The sequence below is a fragment of the Phoca vitulina genome, unplaced genomic scaffold, assembly GCF_004348235.1.
Source record: "Phoca vitulina isolate PV1807 unplaced genomic scaffold, GSC_HSeal_1.0 scaffold56, whole genome shotgun sequence".
NCBI lineage: Eukaryota > Metazoa > Chordata > Mammalia > Carnivora > Phocidae > Phoca > Phoca vitulina.
In genome coordinates, this window is record NW_022589759.1 from 10,777,384 (window position 1) to 10,799,207 (window position 21,824).

At 37.7% G+C, this 21,824-nt stretch overlaps 1 protein-coding gene across 3 annotated transcripts in view; it reads right to left on the reverse strand.

Moving 5' to 3' along the window:
* CNTNAP4 (contactin associated protein family member 4) overlaps positions 1–21,824 on the reverse strand; it is a 370,539-nt gene that overhangs the window by 123,745 nt on the left and 224,970 nt on the right. For all 3 annotated transcript variants that reach the window (XM_032389870.1, XM_032389868.1, XM_032389867.1), the window contains exons 18-21: positions 10,941–11,180; positions 8,698–8,922; positions 7,180–7,313; positions 6,335–6,422 (exon numbers count right to left, since the gene is read on the reverse strand). In XM_032389870.1, the coding sequence (XP_032245761.1) occupies positions 6,335–6,422; positions 7,180–7,313; positions 8,698–8,922; positions 10,941–11,180 (687 nt within the window). The remainder of the gene's footprint in view (positions 1–6,334; positions 6,423–7,179; positions 7,314–8,697; positions 8,923–10,940; positions 11,181–21,824) is intronic.

Here is a 21,824-nt window from a genome sequence, read left to right on the forward strand (position 1 = left end):
TCATGGAATTTCTTGTAGCTCTCATTAACAAACAAACAGAAAAACTCAGAAAACAAAACCAAATAGGTTGACCATACCTAGGAAGAGGGACCTTGTTTAAAAAGAATCTTAGTATCTTTAACCCATAAAGATAAGGATAAGAAGGCTTGCCAGAACATGGGGCAATAAATCAGAGGGGGAGCAGGGCTAACACCCAGCAGAGCATCTTTGTCATTATATGCAATTACGACCAGGATTCAATAAACAAGAGTTAGTGGAAAAGTAAAATGGCAAAGCAGTCAGCAAATACTACGTGGATAAGGAAGCAGTTTTTCATAAAAGGTATTTATTTGCCAACCAAACCTATGGCTCTGAGATATAACCTTGAAAATCTGATTAATACAGAAGCTATTTATAGTTAGATATTTCCGGGCGACCTGTACTTTTCTTTTGCTTTCAATTAACCTGTCTTAAGTGTCACAAGACATTTACAAAATCACAGGGTCCCTTAAATAATCTAATCAAACTATCTTACGTACCCCCTTGGCTTTGAAGCAGGTTTTACATAAACTAGCACTGAGATTGACGTTTGTTCCTACAGCTCTTCTAAGAGATGGGTAGATACCCTCTTTCCTCTGACCACACACTTTATTTACATCTGGCCTAAATCTCCACTGCAGAAATCTGAGCTACTTCCTGGCTCTGCAGCCTCAGAAGAGATCAATGATCTCTATGGGTCATTGCCTCTAAATATACCAAAGCTACTGCTCAGCACAGACTGAGCGAAAAACATCTTCAGGCTTTTAGGAAACTCTTCTAACATAAAAACAATCCATAAACAGAACTCAGAACTTCATTTTACAATGAGTTTTGGATGCAAAAATGAACGTAATGCAGCCTATTAATTACGGAGGAATGTGAGCCAAGTCCGTCTGATGCAGCGTGGTTCTTCCCACACCGCGAGGCACCAGCGGATTGCTGCTTGTCAGAGTCCCTGCACCATAACAGATCCGACATAAACAAGTAATAGATAGTAACTTTAAACTTCACTCAGCCTTTGAACAGTGACTTTTCAGTCATTCTACAATGGGTTAAATTATATCATTCAAGAGGTGAGCACATTTTTCTGTGAAAGGTTTGATGCAATCTCAAGATTTTGTAATGGTCTTCACTGGGTTTCTTTTTTCATGTGTGGCATTGTGACCCAACAAAACCTTAATGAGTTAGCAAAGCAACTTCATACCTGCATAGTTCCTTTGATCAATTACACCTTAGAGAGATCTCTTCTTACATAATGTTCAAGTTAATAGTTCTCTTAGAGGAGCTGCTGAGAAATCATTCACTTCGGCATCAGTACTTCATACATGGGAACAACACACTTGACAGAGAAATGACATCAGACTGCCTGCCTTTTCAGAAGGAAGACTGGAAAAAAAACTGCTTCCTCTCTGTCTTCAAGTACTCATTTTTACAAAGGAAACGGACCATAGGAACAAATTTTTAACTCCAATCACCATTAACAAGCATTAGTAGCAGTTATCAAGCAAGGAGGGTAATTTTTAGGTAATAATATCAAATTGTACTAAGATGACATGGAAACCAGCTCTAACCCTCTATTATACTTAAAAGACAACACTAGCAGAATTCACATTTAACTGCTCTTACTCTCACGGACCAGTCCCGCGGCTCATCACTAGGCTGGCCTGCCAGCATCTCTTTGCTTTGTGCCGAAAGCGCCTGTATGCACTCTCCTGCCAACCTCACTCTCTCTCCTCTTCCGTCAATTCCTGCTCTTTAATAAAGTCACTCACACAATAGAGTAAGCCCCTGATAATGGCTTTATTTTTTACTTATTCCTAGTGCAGGTACATTTTAAAGCATGTCAGTAATTAAAGAAATAAACAATTGCCTTCTCTTTTTTTATTTTAGAAATTATTCTAGTTTTATCATGGTACAAAGGTGTCTAGATTTGGCAGCTGATAAATATATAATTTGGGATGCGTGACTTTTGCTTTTATCATTCGGTATTTTTTTTGAAGTGTAAACAGAGCTCTGTTTTATTACGTTTGACTGCCAAATGAAAGCGATGAGGGTGATATCGTTGTCAAAGGCGCACTCGTCCTTCCCACCTGGAGCACAACCTCATGATCTTATGAGCCTCTGACAAAATCCCAATGTCTACCATACCATGTGCTCTATAATTAAAATCAGATAACACGTTTCAGCAACTGGAGTGTTCTTTGGGTTTGGGACGTGACACTTTGATCTATGCTCTTGTATCATGAGGAGAGAGGTGTCTTTAAGCTTCTAGGTATGGCCAGTTCATGTCGCTAATTCTCTGGAAACAATTAGAGCCTCCACAAGGATGAAGCCACTCTACGCATCAGAGATAGTCTATGACATTTTAATTGTTAAAATATTCAAAAATCCACTTGATGAAGAAAAAAAATTCAGTAGATTTCTTACTGCTCTTGTTCTAAGCTATACTTCTCTTTTAAAATTTGCTTTTAAAATAACCATTCTCTTAAGTGTCATTTCACAATATATTTACACAATCAGGACTTAGGTCATCTGATTTCTCCTCACCTCTAGGCACTGAAGTGAGTTTTACATAAAGGATTCCTGACACACTGGAAATTATTCCCCAAGCCCTTCAGTGGAGACCGGTTGTCCTTTCCTTGCTGACTACAGACATTATTTACATCTGGCCTAATCTCCACTGCAGTGATCTGAGCTACCTCCTGGCTCTGTGTCCTCAGAAGAGAGGAATAATCACTGTTCTTTAAAAAGATTTTATCTATTCATTTGGATGCGGGGCTCTATCCCAGGACCCTGGGATCATGACCTGAGCCGAAAGCAGACGCTTTACCGACTGAGTCACCCAGGCGCCCCAGGAATAATCACTATTGATCAAGACCTCTAATATGCAAAAGCTACTACTCAGAGTAAGTGAAAATAATCACCCAGTTTTTACTAAAATCAAAAATCTATTATAACATATAAAAGTATCTAGATACAGAATTCAGAGCTTAATCTTACAGTGAGATATGAATATGAAGAGCAGATTTAATGTACTCTTGATCGTAGGAGGATCTGAACTAAGCTGCTTGGCTAAAACCACAGCTCCCAACTACTAATGATTATTATTGTCAAAGTTATTGAGTACTTAAATTAAATGTAATAGGGAGTTAGAGATGGTTTCCATGTTGTCATAATAGAGTTTGATATTATTACAAAAGTGCACCTTCCTTTTGAGTATCAGCTAGTAATGTTTGTTCACAGTGACAATAATCTAAAATCATCTCCATAGTTCTTACTAAATTTAAGAAATGAGTAATGGAGAAAGCTGAAAGAGGGAAAATATGTCCTTCTTTCTGGGTTTCCAACTAAAATGGCAGTGAATGGTCATAACCTTCAGCGTTTGGTTGAAAAGGCAGACAAATTACAACTCCAAAAAAATGACTGATGAATGTTCATATTCTGCTCCCTTAAAAGAAATATTCGGAAATCATAAAATGATACAAATATTTTACTCATTTTTATTTGGAGGGTAATTTGGAACTATTTTATCTAATGCGACATAGGGCACATTATACTCAATTGGATACATAGGAACACTGTGTAGGACGATGATGTGTATGCCCACTAACATAAGCTCTGTGAGGGCAGATGCAACGTCCATCTTGCTGGACAGCATTCTCTGTGTACACAACAGGTGATCACAAAGTATGTGCTAAATGAATCTAAGCCCAAAGGGCTTCCAAATAGGAAAAACAGATTTGATAAGCGCGGGGCCATGACAATGTGCCTCGCAGACCTCCAACTAGAGGACAGTAATTGACCAACAGCCCCAGCCGCCAGGCTCTGAAACCTATCTTTATCCTTGGGCCAAGGCCATGCTTCCTGTGGGTGGCTCCCAGCGGTGGCTGAAGACAGCAGGGAATTCCTAAGGTGGGCTCATTCTTGGGAAACAGGAGATTCTTCTGATGGCTGCCTGACTCAAGGGCTCCCCAAAGCCTGCTCAACCCTTCTGAGATTGCACAGACTTCCAAGATACTTCTAACTTTTCCTTTCTCTCTCTTTCCCCTTCATTTGGAAGCAGAGTTGCATGGCCATCTGATGGCTCTGCCACTCTTGGCCAGTTCCCGCCCCACTTTCTTTTTTATAAGTGTTCCCTGAATAAAATCCTCACATGGTTAATTTTGTCTTGGCGACTGCTTTTTGGAGGACCCAGCCTAACCTAATAAGAAACTCCAAGATTTTGACTCTGAAAAAAAAACTGAGGGTTCTAGAGGGGAGGGGAGTGGGAGGATGGGTTAGCCTGGTGATGGGTATTAAAGAGGGCACGTTCTGCATGGAGCACTGGGTGCTATGCACAAACAATGAATCACGGAACACTACATCAAAAACTAATGATGTAATGTATGGTGATTAACATAACAATAAAAAATTAAAAAAAAAAGGAAACTCCAAGATTGAACAATTCTCTGGAAAATTAACAGCTCCATTTTAGCATCTATTTTACTATAAATTAATATACTATATTAAAATATAATAATATACTACATGTTTAATTGTAAATTCATATACCACACCAAATTTGACCATAAATTATTACTCTCCTTTGAATTACAAATGACTTGAATAGAGCATTAGCCCTTGGTCCTGGGTCAAGATCCTAACCTTAGATATATGCCATACAAGTTCTTACCCATACTTTTAGGAGAATGAGTTGATTCAGACTATAAAGTTCATTGCTGAATCTGGACTTTAATCTTATTTTTCAGTATGAGTGACATGCATTTTAATAATATGCTATTCTTAAATAAAAACATTAACATCTTTAATTCCCTACTAATCTCCTTCCTCATTTACAAAAAGGGAAACAAATATTTATATAATGAATGTTACTATTCTACTGTTTGATTAATACAATCCTCCTAATAGAATAAGTTTCCCAATTGTTTTATAATATATTTAACATATTTCCACTCACAAAAGGTATTTTCATGAGTAACTGTGGCATTAAATTTGAAGATTTTATTTCTTCAAAAATATGATTGTATTAACATTATGCATGACTGTTAAAATTTTCTATCTTGTATTTTACATTTTTATGTAATGCCTCATTTCAGACCCTGCTAGACTGAGAACTCTTGAGATCAGGATTTGTTATATTTATTTGATTTTTTTTATTACTATAGTTGAATTTACATAATTTACATGATGAAACTCACTTGGAATTTTTCAGTTAAGCTTCCAAATATCTAAGAAATATTTTGCACATGTCCACTCTAGCATACTGAGAGAACATTGCAATTCATATTTCCCCTGTTTGCTTGGAGAATGAGAGCACACAATTTTGATGCTCATCATAGTCCTAGAAAACCTAGAAATATTTATAAATTTATCTATTAACCTTCTCAAGAACCAGTATTTTGATCATTCACCCATGGGTTTAATCAAACATTCTCAGGATCCTGAGATTATGTTCAGGGAATGTAAGGAATGATTAGTCGAGGTACAAATAGCTGAAGAGTCAAAAAATAAAAGATTACATTTACTATCCGAGGCGAAATATTCCAGGTTAGTGTCAAATATCAAACAAGAGATGAACACCAGACTATAAGGGTCCCCCACCAAATCATGTGAAATATCACGCCTCTTTATAATTTACTTATAACTAAAAAGAAAACCCGTTCAAAACATAGTGCCCCTTATTCCACTTAGTCCTTGTTGGCAAGTATAAAAAATGTACATACATTTGGATGTTAAATGGCAAGAGTATGTTTCTACTTGAGCGCTACTCTCAGAAGTGCTTGGTGGATATAAGTAATAATCATATGACATTTAACACTGGGTTCCAGCAAGAGTGGCAAGCTACTGCCACCTTCCACACGGCAAACAGGATCCAAGCCAGAACCTAAAGCAGATTCACAAACCTTGAAGAAAAGCTATTGCTCTTCCCTCCCTTCTCTCTTAGGCCTAGTCCTGGTTTGATCATTAGAGGACAGCCTGTGTATCTGGCAGCTGATTGATACACAGTCTGTTACTTCTACTTTTACCGTTTGATATTTTTGAAGTGTGAGAACAAAATCATGTTTCATTACGCAGAGACCACAGTGATATTACTATCAAAGGACCATGCTTGCTCAGCAGGAAGTCCCTGCACATGGTTACATAACCCCTGAGAAGGTACGGTTTCTGCCTTGATTATCACTCATTTCGTACTTAAAATAAAACAGGAGATTTCTTTTGGCATGATGAATTTGTGTGTGGCCTATGTGCATGTTTGGAATATGACTCTTCTGATCTTTATGCGTCACGATTAGGGGAAGGTCATGCCTTTACTTACCTAAAATCCTGCCCAGTACAAGAGACCTGATGGCACTGAATTCTGTACCTGATGACAGGTGGACTTGTCTCTTTGCATTCTCGTCAATCTATAGAATTGTTACATGAGGTGCAAACAGCCAGATGGATGCCATTTTGTTGGGAAGATGACAGAAAGCCAAGGAAGACAAAAGAAAATGATAAAACAGGCAATTGTTAGTATGGCCCCCAAGATTTAGAAAAACAAATTTTAAAGAGCCATTTACAAAGGTGAATGATATTTTCTAAACCTTCTATTCTACCCTCAGATACCAGTGCACCCCACCTTCTATCCCCTTATATCATTTTCATTTTCTCCACTGTATGAGAAATCCAAAATTGGTAAAGCTAAAAAAAAAAAAAAAGAAAAGAAAAAAAAAAGATACGAGTTATTTTCACCTTGATACCTTTACCTAGGTCGGTATTTTCACTTGAGTCATTCAGCTAAGACATTTTCCTCTATGTAGAGGGCCAAAACATTCGTGCTTTTCTTCAAAAGCTGGTAGAGTGAGCAATTCCATTGGTTTCATGAGAGTAGCAATACCCCTACTACTAGTATGTACAATAAAAGAGACAGCTTTCCCTCCTGAGTGACGTAAAACAAATGAGGAAAGGCTGGCATTTGGGGTATCAAATAGTAATAATATCTTGGACAGAATCTTTATCCTTTCAAAAACTAGACCCCATTTGGCAGTCTGTTGATGGTCTGTGCAAGAGCAGCACTGGAAGGATGTCTTCAGTCTATTCATTATCATAATTCTGCCGACAGTCCTTCATGCTGGGGAATCGTAACTGTAACCACTGCTTCTGTTGAATGTACTATATTACCTCTACAAAGACCACGCCTTCTTCTCTGTTAATCTCTACGTGGTGAAGCTGCCCATCCGCCATGTTTTTGAAATCAAAGTTAACGACATCAGGTTCTTGATATCTATTTAGCTTGTACCTGATCTGCAAACTTCCTAGAGTAGGGAAGAGAAGTTATATTTTTAGTTAAAACTGTAGTTTAAGAGCTACTTTTAGAAACTCAGAGTACTCTTTTTAGCTATTAATTTCAGGTGGAAAATTCACAGTAGCTTATTGGAGGTCTCCTTTCCTCGTAATTCCTAGAAGTCAGCTTCTGTGTCAAACTGCCCTATTTTCAAGATCAAGACCAAGCATGTTGCCAATAAGCAGTCTTTCCTGCAAATCTTTAATTTTTCCCCTAGAAATCAAATATGTGTTAAGCATAAGCAAATCTCTATACTAGTCTCTAACTTAAAAAAACACACCTTAGTATACTATTGTGGAATATTGCATTAACGTGCTTCCATAATCTCACCTTTGAAAAAATACATCTGCCACTCCTAAAATGCAGTTGACTAATGGAATTTTTATAAGCAAATAGAGTTTTACTAAAGATGAAAAATATTTCCACATGGTCACAGTCATAGACTTTGGAATGAAATTAGGATGAAATGAATGGTTTTTAGCCAAACTTACCATGAGAATTAATACTACTCACTTAGCTGCCTGCAAAGATGCCAATTTAATTTATTTCACAAGGTATCTCCAATTTAGCAAAGAAAATATCCTAACGTATAGATAAGCTTCAAGCTCAAAAGATACACAGGGAAGGTAAATATACTTATTAATCAATATTATTTTTATTTTAGTGTTCAGTGCCCTTGGGCCATATTTATTTGAGTTGAAATGATAATTCAAGTTTATAAATTTATTTTCCTCACCCAAATAATTTATCTATAGAATTTTTATCTTTAATCTGGATATGGGGAGGAGAAAAAAACATCAGCCAAGTGGTTTTCTGTGACAAGGTTTCTGTAACATACACATGTCCTAATCCACAAGCCATTGCCCTTTACCAGCATTTTCCATGACTATTTCATTGCTGACCATTAGAACCAACAGATTACTTTGGGGACCTTTTCCTATATATAATACTAAGTTGTTAACATTCCCTCAAAACTTCTCTACTTTTAATTGAAGGAAATATTTACTAGATACAAATAGGTATCTTCTTTCAAAATGACCCACAAAATTGATATTGATATTATATGAAATAGTAAAGAGCTTTTAGCAATAATACAATAAGTATTTTATATAAATAAAAAATTAACACTGAATATGTAAAATTATCAAAGTTACAATAAGCTAAAGCTATCTTAATTTTAAGTAATCCTTTTAGATTAAACTTATAGGATAGTATTAAAAATATCGAATACAAAAAACAGGCACGCTTTTCTTCTTGTTCGTAGTTTGAGAGGCAAGAACATGAGAACAATCCATATTATTACTAATCTAATGTTCTAAATCAATTTTCTCTCTCTCTCATCTAAAAGCACTCACCATTTTTGGCAATGATAACTGAAAGGTATTCTTTATAAAAGGAGCTCACATAAAGCAGTAAGCTTGGTGCTTGTGTTGTTCGAAAGCTAAATTTGATCATTTCTCTGCTCAGTTTCATATCGCCATGAAATGAAGCAGCGTGGGAGCTGGAATTTTTACTTAAGGAATAATTTTCTTGAAAATTGTAAATCACAGATGAGCCAGATCCAAAATATGCAGAAATCTCTGAAATGATAGACACATTTTATGTTAAAAAAATTAAGTACAAGGATCTTGTTTCAGTTATATTGATATTTTCTAATTAAAAATAACAAATTGTATAGATACAACAAATAGCCCCAAGCCAGGACTAAATACCACAGGAAATTAATAGAGCTTTTATGACTGTCCTTGAAATGGCTTTATGTTAGAATTATATGTAATTAATTTGCTAGTTAACCTTATAATTGAAAGCATAACATCCCCCTCTCTGACTTCAGACATAAACCAGGTTTCTTGGCTTTTATCTCCCTTACCATCCATTTTCTTATTTAAATTTTTAGTCCCATCTATTATTTTGTAGCTAGAATGCACTAGTCTTCCTGTAATAGGAAGGAAGGAAGCTTGAGGGGGTCTTCTTACCTTCCAGGATCAAGAGGCAGAAATGTTCTTTTTTGCCTAAACACTTTCCCCTATTTATTGTGCCCTATGAAAAGAAGCTAAGTCCAGTGTTAATATAAGATGGGCAGCAGTGATCAACATAAGGAACTATCCAGTCTCTTTTAGTTTTACAAAAGTGTAGTACTTTACTTACATGAGATTAATATCACAAATTCACACACACATGCATGTGCATGCACACACACACTACCTATTTATTTATACATGTATGAAAATGAGGAGGATACTGGAGGAATAATTAGAGCTGGATCCTTGAACTCTGCTTCTCTCCATTACTATAAAGGACCAGTTGTGGAACGTGAGTTGTAAATGATGCTCACAGGGTAATATAGCAACATCTCCATTCCCTTGGCACTTGAAGAGTGTTTTAATTTGCTTGTTTTATTATTTTTATTTCTGTAATACACTTTTTATATGCAATACGATACACAGATGCAGAGTAGCATTCTTGATTGCAGTTAGCAAGCTGAACTAGAAATCATTTAGACTCAGAAAGTAAAGACAAGTTCTTCAGAAGAGGTGGTCTTTGTTCTAACTTTATTTAGAACTCGTGACCCTGAGATCAAAACGTGACTGAGATCAAGGCCCAGGCCAAGATCAAGAGTCAGACATTAAACCCACTAAGCCACCCAGGCATCTCTTAACTTAAAATGTAAACAGCCTCCTAGAATGATAGCAGTGGTGTGTGAGTTATTATCACAGGTTGACTTGAAATTTTAACTTAGTTCTGATAAAAAGTAGATGACTTTTAACCCACTTTTCATGAAATAATCCCAAATGCTTTCTTTGCAAAGCAGGAGTTGCCTCAATTTGGAGGCAATTTTTGTTAGCCTCCTTCAGGAAAAAGGTTCAGGAGCTCAGACACTCAAATAAAGCAACTGAATTAAACATGATGGCAGTTTCCTAGGGGCAACTATGAAAGCATAACGAATGTCTGTGTATTCAGAGAAGTCCGTCCAGAACACTTAATACTACACTCAGTTCTTTCTCTCTTCCATGACGTAGGTCTGCGAACAAGACAAACTGAAAAATATCCCACTATTTTACGTCACAGATAGTTGCCACATCATAGAGCAAAATGCCTGAGTATCTCTTTTTTGTTACACGTGCATATTTAACGGAAAAGTTATTTTTATTCTTGGAAAAAATATTTGTTTGGCAAAAACCAAAACGCAATCCTTCCTAAATCTCCTTTCACGGTTGATGATCTTCATCAAAAATAACAATAATGCCTTTAAAGATTTTAAAACAGAGAGCTGCCCCATGGGACAGGTTGCTGACAGCCATAATACTTCAGAGCATCAGCATTAGACAGAAAAAAGCAGATTAAGCAGCCAACGCTTTAGGACACCTAGAGGCAACTTGAGAGGCTTTATTATTAATAGATACTATTTTTTTTTTTAAGAATTGAGGCAAATATTTAAGAAATGAAATGGGATTAGCATGAAACAGGTAATTTGCAAAAAACCAAAATCCGAAATGGAACTATTCTTGTTTCCAATCAGCTACCCAGAAAATTACCGCAAGATGTTTTCTTCAGATTGGGTGAGTTTTCCTGGCAGGACAGCCCGTGCCATACTTACCCCTGGAGCAGAACGGCCCCGTGTATGCAGAGAGGGTGCAGTCACAAGAGAACCCACTGAGCTTTTCTCTGCATTTCCCTCCATTTTGACACAATTTTCCGTAGCTGCTGCAGTGTCCTCTGCAACCCGGCTCCACTCCGGGCGTCACCTTAGCTCTTTCTTCCAGGTCCAGGGACATTCCGTTCAACTGCAGAGACCGAATGCAGCCCAGAAAGCCCCTCTGTCTGGTGGCCGTTCCACCTGAAAGGGAAATACTGCAAATGGAAACGTGTTCCTGGGTGTTTTATTCAGGATTTCAAGACCAGGTAAAACTGAGGCCTCACAGAGAACGGCAGAAGCCGTGGCCTTACAAGGAATGGGCAAAACGGGATGAGCCAATATAATTTGGGGAGCACGGTGTTTTGTGCTGAATATTGTGATGCACTATTGAGAGAATTCAAGAAGATAAAACGTGAACTCAATTTTTTCCAAAGGTTGAATTTGTTACATATTGGTTTTCTAAAAATGATTTATCCAAATGTAAGCCAGAGAGGTGTTTTGTTTTGTTTTCTTTTTTTGTTTCTTTCAAAGAACAAAATAAGGCTATATCTTATGGATTGATCGTCTTAAGTAGAAGCTTTTTTTTTTTTTTTTTTTTTGCAATTTTAAATCAGCATGTATTTGTGGGTCAGTGTGGCTCGTTCTTCATATTGAAACCTGATCCTGATGCTGGTACGGTATTAATTTATTGAGAATTATGAAAGACTCCTTGAGCTCTTCTAACGACTGTGCACTGTTGTGGTCTTTGGTCGTTATTCTTCCATCAAAAACACGGTAACTGAGATTATTTGCTTTTGTCTGGCATACTTCCCAGTGAATTTCTTCTAAATACTGGTCCAGTGTGGTTTGATGCAAGCTTGGAAAGATTCTCAACAAACTGGGGGCAGGGGGTTGATGGAGAGACAGTGATGTAGCATTTATTGGCTAATACATGACAATATGACTTATCAAGTGACCCCTGAAGAGGTTTACAATGTCTGAGTGGAATCAGACCCTGCTCTTCTAAGGCAGAGAGAGGCTCTTAAACCTTAAGGAATATAAGTGTCACATGGAAGCCGTCTTAAAAATAAAGCCTTGCTCCAAGAAACACTGATTCTGTGGGCCAGAAATAAGGGCTGTGAACCGAAACAATCAACAAACCTCCCAGGAGGATCTTATTCAGGTGGTCCCTTGACCTCACATTTCATCAGCATGATCCTAATAATAATGTAAGCTCAAAGAGGCCCTTCACCTGGTGTCCAGGAACACCATAAAGTAATACTCAGAACTTAAGTGGGAAAATAGTACTCTAATCTAAATAGTCTGGATGGTTCTACCCAGAGGCGTTAGATGGTCACAGGTCCTCTAAAAAGGAGCTTTGTCGCTGAGCAGATGATGCGGTCTCACGGCCAGGATCTTACACCTGCTGTGTACAGACCGCCTCTTCCTAGGACACGCTGGCTCCCTCCTTGACCACTTCACTTAGCACGCTCCTCATCCAGCCTTCATCAGTTAACATCTCCTTATCCTCAAAGATTAAACAGGTTTGGTTTTTTTTAACCTTCAGAACCAAGAGTTGGCCAGAAAGACCCTACATAGGTCTTGGTCACCGTCTACCAGGTTTTACATCTTACCAAATGACTTTGTATATTATCAGCATGTATCTGCTTCAATCACCCCGGACCCTAGCACAAAGAACTGTGCCTGACACAGAAGAGCTGTGCAGTGACGACTTACAATAATAACTAATTGATCAGCAATTGACATTAATAACTGATTATTAATAATCAGTTAATGCACTGGCTCATGAAACTGGATTATGCCATGGGGGTGGGAGCTGGGTGCTTGGTGCTTCAGAGAGAGAACACTATTGGCCGCACAGGGTAGTTTGGGTCCCCAAGCCTGAGAATGAGGATAAAACCCAAGGAGTATTTCTGAATCCATTAATTCTATATTTTTGAATAATGAAATACCATGAAGGGAAAACCAAAAGAGTTTCTAAGAATTTTGGACTCATTTCACTAGTGGTATTTACAATTCAGATTCATAGACATAAGGGTCCCCATTCAAGCACCTGTACTTAAATTTGTGTATCGATATGGCTTCAGCTGACATAATTTGTGCCTCTTCCATGACGCACATACAATGAAGTCATATTTTTATTTATAAATCCAGATGCAGCATGCTATGAAGACAGACATATTCCAATTCCAGTTTATGTGGGCATGGCAGGGATGAAGGAGTTCATCTCATCCCAGAGTCTCAGAATAGCTGACAATCTTCTTGTTTCCTTCCTCCTACGTTTACTCTGTCTCCTTCCATTCCTGAAGTCTCTCTCCTCCCCTTATTCTTAGGACTCCTCTTCTTTTCCTTCCACATTAAAGCTGCTCCTCACCTTAGCTTCAGACCTCCCTATTCTCACACTCTGCTAACTCACCTCAATAGAATGTTGAGAGCTCAGAGTTAAGTCTTTGACCAAATTCTCTTAGCATCCTTGCTGGAATTTTCTATGCTGGGTAAGGAAGCCCACAGCCTTGCTTTTAGCTTTGGCCCGGGAACTCACTGGAGGAGAGTCCGGTGCTGGGAAGTCTGGATTACAGGTGGATTCCTGGTGTATTTCATTTATTTCATGTTATAGTACTTTAAATCATGACATATAGGTTATAGTACACAGTAATGTTAAATCATTGTCTGTTAAGCATTTGTCACTCTGAAGCAGCAAGTCTCTCTGCTTTAGGAGTTGAACTCCCTTTGCCAGTGACATCATAACTAAATAACATGGGAGTCCAACAGCTGAATACAATTCCTTTTCATCTGCCCCAGCTTGTTTATTCTTATTTGTTTTATTTTGTTCTAGATGATGAGGAACTAGAGGCATAGAGAATTCCAGGGACAAGCCCAGGGGCACAGCTGAGGAAATATTAAAATAAACACAATCAGTTAGAGGCAGGAAAGGGCAAAACCCTACAGTTGGCCTTTTATTGCAAACTGTGTCTCCACACCAAAATATGGTCAAAAAAGGTAATTTTCATTTTCTTCTATTCCTTAGATCATTTTTGGTTTGAACAGAGTTTCAGTTCTGCCAGCTCTACGTAGGAGCTCTTCGCTGGTCACGGCGTCTGACATGGGAGGTACGGAACTATCTGCAACTGATCTTGCCCTCACAGAGCTCATGGTCTAGTAACAGATTTAGACAGGGAAACACGTGATGTTTATAATGGTAGAAATAGGTACCTGGTGAACAAGAAGGTCAGAGGATGGGGATATTAACAGGAAACCCCCCCCCCACATATATGTATTAAATACATCTATTTCTAATAGTGAGAAGAAAATCAACACCCAGCCTTGCAAACAGGATTTCTGAATTGTGTACTTATGAAGAGTTAATATTTACCTAATCAAATAGTTTATTTTTTTAAAGATTTTATTTGAGAGAGAGAGAGACAGAGAGAAAGAGAGAGAGCACATGTGAGAAAGCATGATCAGGGAGAGGGGGACAGAGAGAGGGAGAAGCAGACTCCCTGCTGAGCAGGGAGCCCGACGCGGGGCTTGATCCCAGGACCCAGAGATCATGACCTGAGCCCAAGGCAGACACTTAACTGACTGAGCCACCCAGGTACCCCCTTAATCAAATAGTTTTAAACTACATTTTCAAATTATCAGGAAAAACGTCTAATTAAACATAAGCATACATGTCATACATGTGCTGAGGATTTTTGCTTTACCATTAGGTTTCAAGTTAGTAACTTCTTATTTTAAGAAGAACTATTCTGGAGAACACAGCCAATGTAAATAGTATTGAGCTTGAAAGCTTAATTAAAGATTCCAATGACTTTTCAGGTTAGAGTGGGTCCAATTAAAATGAGCTGCAGTTTGATTAATTGATTCTGGATGTTTCCACTGAGCTATTATGTTTGGAACTGTCTTCCAATTAATTTCCTATCAATTCACCTGCCATGCTATATCAGATATAATGAATTCTGGAACTTCACAAACACTAGGTATCCTGTGAAACTAACGCCTAACCTTAGTTACTGAATCTGTTCACTTACATAACAGTACTGGGATCTGCACCTAATAGGTGCACTAGGCGATGAACAGAGACTGAGTCCAACCCTTCTATCATGTTCATTACTCCCAGGAAGTGAGTCTAAGTGACAGATGCTATTGTCACGAAATACGAGCTGGCTCTTTCCTATGCCAATTTCTTTTTTTTTTTTTGAGCAGGAAGACCTTTAATTTTTTAATGGCAAATTATTTATGTGCTGTGCTTGAATGTTATTGAGGATTAACTGGGAACAACTGTATATTTGCCCAGGGGCCTTAGAAAAAAAAGAAATCAAGATCCCACATTTCTCTTTAAAATTTGGAGTTATAGAGACGTGTCTGGCAGAGTACAGGGGCTCTCCCTAACCACGGTACTGCGGCAGAGAAAGGCAGCTAAGGCTCTGACCACTGAGATCAACTTGGAACGGGAAAGTGACAGCCCATGCAGGCTGGGCCCAGGACCAAGTGAGGGGATTGAAGGGAAAAAATGGTCTCCCGTATATTATGTATTGGATCTTTAGTCCTGGTCTACCCAGCCATCCTTGGGAAGGCTTAGCCTTGTAGAAATGGTGCATTAATGTACAGAGCTGTGAGACTGGACCCCAGCTATGATTTTGCCATGGAATGTTCCTCATTGAACATAACCCTAGGAGAGCCCGGGGGGAGGATGACTGTTCTCCCTCACGTTCAAAGAACTATTACGGCTGAAATAGGAAGGTAGTGTAAGCAACAGTGTCAGAGGGCAGAAAACGCAGGCACTGTTCCCTGAACCGAAGTCAGTGGTGAGAACATGGCCTCATGGTAGTCCCAGCAGAAGAATGGGGGTCTATTTAGTTTTCTCACATGCCAAGGCCACAGCACCTCTCTGGTTTGACCTCCTAAGGCATATTTTAAAGAAATGAACTGTTGGTGGTATGAGTCATATTCTCTGCTCTTAAGAGATCCCATGTGAATTCTGATTTCAGTCAACAGTCACTAAGATTTGCTCACTAAACATGCAAAAGTACCCTGAGCGCTTCTTAAGCTAATCATGAAAAAGCCATCTAAGGAGGAGAGAAGAACACAATTGAAGTAAATGATATGATTGCATGAAAGAGAAATGTGGCTTTCATTGCACTGTGTTTTCGTGTGTGGGAACATATTTACACAAAAGAAAATCAGACTGCAATAAAAAGTATTCAAATGTAAAACTTTTTGACGTGCTCATTCCAAAACTATTTTAGCCTATGAAAAGTGAACTAAAAGTAAAAAGACAAATCCTAGAATATACTATAATTAATAACCTCTGTTCATCAAAAGACACCATTACATATGCATATGAAAATACAATCCAAAGAGAGAAGAAATTTGGAATAAATGTATCTGGAATGAATCCAAACTATACACAGAATTCTTATAAATCTTTTTTTTTTTTTAAGTAGGCTCCATGCCCAGTGTGGAACCCAACACAGGGCTTGAACTCACAACCACAAGATCAAGACCTAAGCTGAGATCAAGAGTCAGACACTTAACCGACTGAGCCACCCAGGGCCACCCCCCTCACCCTCCTTAAAAAAAAAAAAAAAAAAAGAAGACAACCTTGTAGAAAATGGGCAACAGATTTGAACAGCCACATCATAAAGGAGGATATCCAAATGGTCAATAGCTATTTGGCAATGTCTCTTAATGCTTAACATATGCACATCTTATGACCCAGTAATTCCACTGTTAGGTACAGACCCAACATAAATACAAGCATATGTTCACCAAAGGACCAGTACAAGGATGTATTTATGGTATCCAACTTTACAAGTACGCAAAAGCCCATCCACCGGAAATAAATCTAGCTTTGTATTGGTACTGTCAGTTTCCCAAAAGATCCCCAGGTGATACTCATGTGCAACAAAGGGTGAGAACCAACCTTCAGAGCTTCAATATGCTCAGAGTTCAACATTAACCTTTGTGTATGGCATTTAGAAATGGTTTGCTCCAGAAGTTCAATAAATATACGTGGATTTGATGCAATTCAAATGCAATGCAAATGACTTCAGAGTCTATGTCAGGAGTTCTCACTTCTCCTTCAGGTCCTAGTCACAAAGTATTGAGATGGAGTTTGCCCCATTTAAAAACCTGTCAGTAAAAGAATTTAGATTGCAAACAAAAATTGCAGAGCTAGTTGAATGAAAATCAATTCAAGGCTAATTTAAGAAACTTCTAAGAAAAATGCTGAGTTTACAAACCAAAATAGAAAATGACCACTGTCACATTTCAGCTTAAAAAAATGATTGCTTCTTTTCTCTCCATCATTTCCATGGTCGGAGAATGTTTGCAGGGGAATGATAACAGCAGTGACTCTCGACATTGAGTCCTCGGTGTAACAGGGTCAAGGGCATATGTTTAATACACCAATTAACATCATGCCACTAAACGTATTTTTTAAAGTAATAAATAGCACCTCTGAATAGGACTGTTCAACTCAGGTCATAAATTACACACATACAGAAAGGAGAAGGTGAAAGAATGTGAAAAGGTCAGGAAAGACCCAGTGCCATAATTAAGAACAAGAATGGAGAAAGACGGGCAACAACTAGAAGGTGAATCACCATTTTTATTACGAAAAGCAATGTGATGGTTAGGATATTTGGGGAAGGGGAGGAGATGGTCACTGCATTGGTGTTTACTGTTTCTAATTACATTCCTGTCAACTGTTTTCACTTGTTCATACAAGTGGTTTTATGTTCATTATTTTATTACTCCTTCAAGTTGCATGGCATCCTACAGTTTAGATGAACAGAAGACAATTGTTCCAATATTTGGAAGTACAGGAATTGTTCTGCTTTATAATTCTTTGGTGTAGACGAACACTAGTCCACCTCTGAAACTCTCATTTCCTTCTTCCTATTTCAATCATCATATATCATTGTTGCTCAGCTGAATCACGTTTTTAATCATGCTTTCTATTTATTTTTACTGATTTTGCTCAGAAGGTAAAGCATCAGTCTTGCCTCAGAGTTTCACTCTGAGATGTGGACACACTTTACAACTGATTTTTAAGGGAGAGACTGAAGCCAGCAATTGAGAAAACATATTAGATGCTTTCAGGTTATCCCATTCCACTAGTCACTTCTGAGAGACCACCAAAATCCTTAAGCTCAAAAAAAAAATGTAATGTCAATAAATATCAACATAGGCCTGGTTGTGGTAGCACAGTGAGGTGGAGAATATAACTGAAATCAAAATGAATATATATTCAAATATCCACAACATTTTACTTGTAGGTAAAAGTGTTACAGATATATCGCAAACAAACAGTTCTATATTATCGAAATCTCTTATGTTTCATATTTGTAGTATTATAAAGTAACTTTATTTGGTATTTGAAATATTCCACAATAGTGTTAATGTTTTCTGCCAAATTTGTTTACAAACAAGAAGGTACATTTTTGGTAAAAGCTACTAAATGCTGAGATACTAACATTATCTTAGACCAACATGAGTCTTATAGTTTTGTCCCGTGTTTATAAAGATTCTGTTTCTATGTAACTTAAAACTAGCATCATCATCATCACTGTCTGGATTCAAACATTTTTTTAGGAGTAGAAGTTATACTATAGACTTACTCTTTACAGTTACATTTATCTCATTAATATATCCTGATACCCTAAAACGAATGACAGTCATTATGCATACTTAAAAATACTGATTAGCCATAATTATTTTTAAGATGGATGGGTGAACTACAAATTAAACTCTTGAACTTGCAAGTAAGGGGAATGAAATTACCCTTTAAAATCTGAACCAGAAGATCAATTCTGTTGAATCAGAGCAGAGACTCCCAGTCATCCACGGAGTCATGGCTTGGAGAACAGACTTAACTCTAGAATATTGGAAGGTATTCATACATGGGGAAACAGTGTCCAAGACAGGGTCCCTTCAATATTTGACTGTGTGCTGGCACAGAACATATGAACAAAGAAGCCCAATTTCCTGGGAGTGTGTGATTGTGGGATGGGTGGAATCTCACTGAAGAAAAGGGAGGAAGGGGAATATTTTCTCTGGGCTGTGAAGAAGGACCAGCAGTCTTTTGCAGCCTGGCAGGACTATGGTTTGTAGGGCTTATAGTACATAATCCAGACTGAAGGGTCAGGGAACAGCTTGAATCATCTTACAAATTATGATAAAGGAAGAAAACAAGAAACGCGAACTTCAGTTGAAATTGAAAACTGAGAAATGATGTGAGGATCCCAGACACCTATGAAGTGTTTTGTCCCCAAGAAGATTAGCAGGGCTAAGAAGTAACATACTAACAGCAACAACCCATCCAGCACAAGTTGTATACGTCTACACTTAAAGTATGGCCCACCGCTGGTTTTCACCATCTCCTCTCCAGCCCCTGCCACCACTAACTCCCACAGGGACTACAAATCCAAATTCTTCGACACTGTCTCACGAGATCCAGCATATAACTTGACCACGATGGATACCACGCTTTCCCTCAGACTGACTCTCCCCTCTGGCCACAATGGCTTCCTCCTTGCTCCCTGACTCCTAAAGCTCCTCCTCTTCACGTCAAGCATGGTCCCTCTGCCAGTAATTCTCTCCCTTCAGATGTTCACAGGTTCCCTCTTCTGCTTTCTCTGGCCTCTCTTCAAAGGTAAGGTCCTCAGAGGACACTCCCCTGACCACCCCACTTCAAGTACAAGCCCCCCAACCCAAGTCATTTCCTGACATTTTATATTATTTATCATTATCTGAAGTTGTATGCACACACACAGACACACAAATATATGTGTGTGTGCGTGCATGTACAAAATGTGTGATATTAATAAATATATTATAAATAATATCTATTTGTCTTACTACTTACTCTTTTATTGGCTGCCTCTTGTCTCCCACTGAAACATACTATCAGGAATGCAGAGAGCTACTTCTTGGTCTTAGTAAGTGTTATATTAAGTTAGTTCTAATTTTTACTGATTTTTTACTAGTTTTTTACCCACTTTGCACTAATTTGGTATAACCTTTTAAATTATAATTTAACCCCCATTGAAGTATTTTCATCTAGAAATTTAAAAAATATTCTGATTTGTGTGAAAGTAATGTTACAAACTGAGAAATTAATATTTTGTTGTGTAAGTATAGTTTTTATTAATTTGGTTGGGGCCCTTTCGCACGACAGGGGTCCACTCATGTCGTAGAGGTAAAGATAAAAAGAAGACCCTGATGTGCCTCTCCCTAAGCCTTTTAAAAAACAGGAGTCCTTCTTTCAATGTCATCACAGTAACCTTGTCAATTTTCTTGGTTACCTATGAGTAAAAAGAAGGGAATTATATAAACAGATTTTTATTAATAGTGGATGTAACAATTTTTTCAGAGATCTTTCTGCTTTTCTTTTTAGTTTTCAGTGACTTGACTTAAACATAGTAATGATTTTAGTTTATAAAACGTTCACACAGGCAGTCCTTGGATTTGAACACATATGGGAATATCAAAAGCCTAACCAATTGCCACCATAAAGATGAAATCTCCTAGGTATATTTATTAAAATTATAACACATGATTGATGGCAAAAGACTCAAGTCTGTTCCAACACAGTCTTCTGATATAATAACAGTACTTCTAACCATTACAACTACCTGAAATCAAATTAAGGCCAGGATTCCTATCACACACACTATATAGTGACTTCATTTCTATGAAGTTAAAATTCACACAAAGGATGAAAGTTCATGTTCAGGCGAACTGCAACAGATTTCACTGAAAAATTCGAGGACTGTTTCAGCCTTCTCAATTTCCAAGAATAATAAGGCTATTTCCAAGATACTGACAGATTTTAAATTGCCATACCTTTGGTTGCAGCCATCTCTCAATTTTTGTATATCAAGAAATATCTATGTCAGTTTCCTGAGTTTCTAGCATGTTACTAAAAGAAAAGTTATGTATTCCAAGTATTCCTTACTATTTCCATACCCTTAAATAAGTCAGTTGAGTGGCTGCAAGATCATGATTAGATTGTCTATTACAGTGCCCTACTCATAGAGGCTGCTCATTAACTATTTATTGAATGAAAGAATTAATGATAGAATTAGGAGTATATAAATTCACTAGAAATCCCAAATGTCTCTTAGTCAAATAAGTCACAAATTGGCTTATCTTTTGCAGTGAGAGTAATAAAACAAGACTATTAAGCAATAAAAGATGTAATGGGAATCTGTTGAATTTTGTTCTAAAACATAACTCTTAAAAATGCTTGAAACATAATTTCTGATCATTTATAATTTATTCTGCTTTATAGAGTTGTTGTGCCCTTATTTACATTAAAATATATGAGAAGTGATCAAGTAAGAAATAATTGCTGAACTTAACGGTCGATGAGTTCTATAAAGTAATTAGCAAAGATCGAAAATAAAACAAACAGTTCCAGAAGGATTCCACTATCAAGTCTACACATACCAAGGGAATGTATTTAGGCAATAAAGGAATATCTGGATATAAGCATGAGGTAGGTGATCAGAAGGTATCCGAAAAGTGGGCAAAATGAGAGACACCAGCAGAAGAACTGATGATTTATACATTTTGCTCCTGCTTTTCTTTTTTTCCTCTATTGGCCTGTTCTTTGACAGGGGTCCCTGTCTGGCATCAGCCGGAACTACACGGAGGGTTCCTTAAATCCCCTGAGAACAGAGATAAACACCCCCCAACAAAACACTAAAAGCACTAATGTAAGAAATAAAACAAAACAAAACCAAAACCAAAAAAACCCAAACTGGAACCAATTACATAATCTGTAATATTAAGAATCTGGGTTTAGGAATCAATCAAACACAAATTCAAATCTCA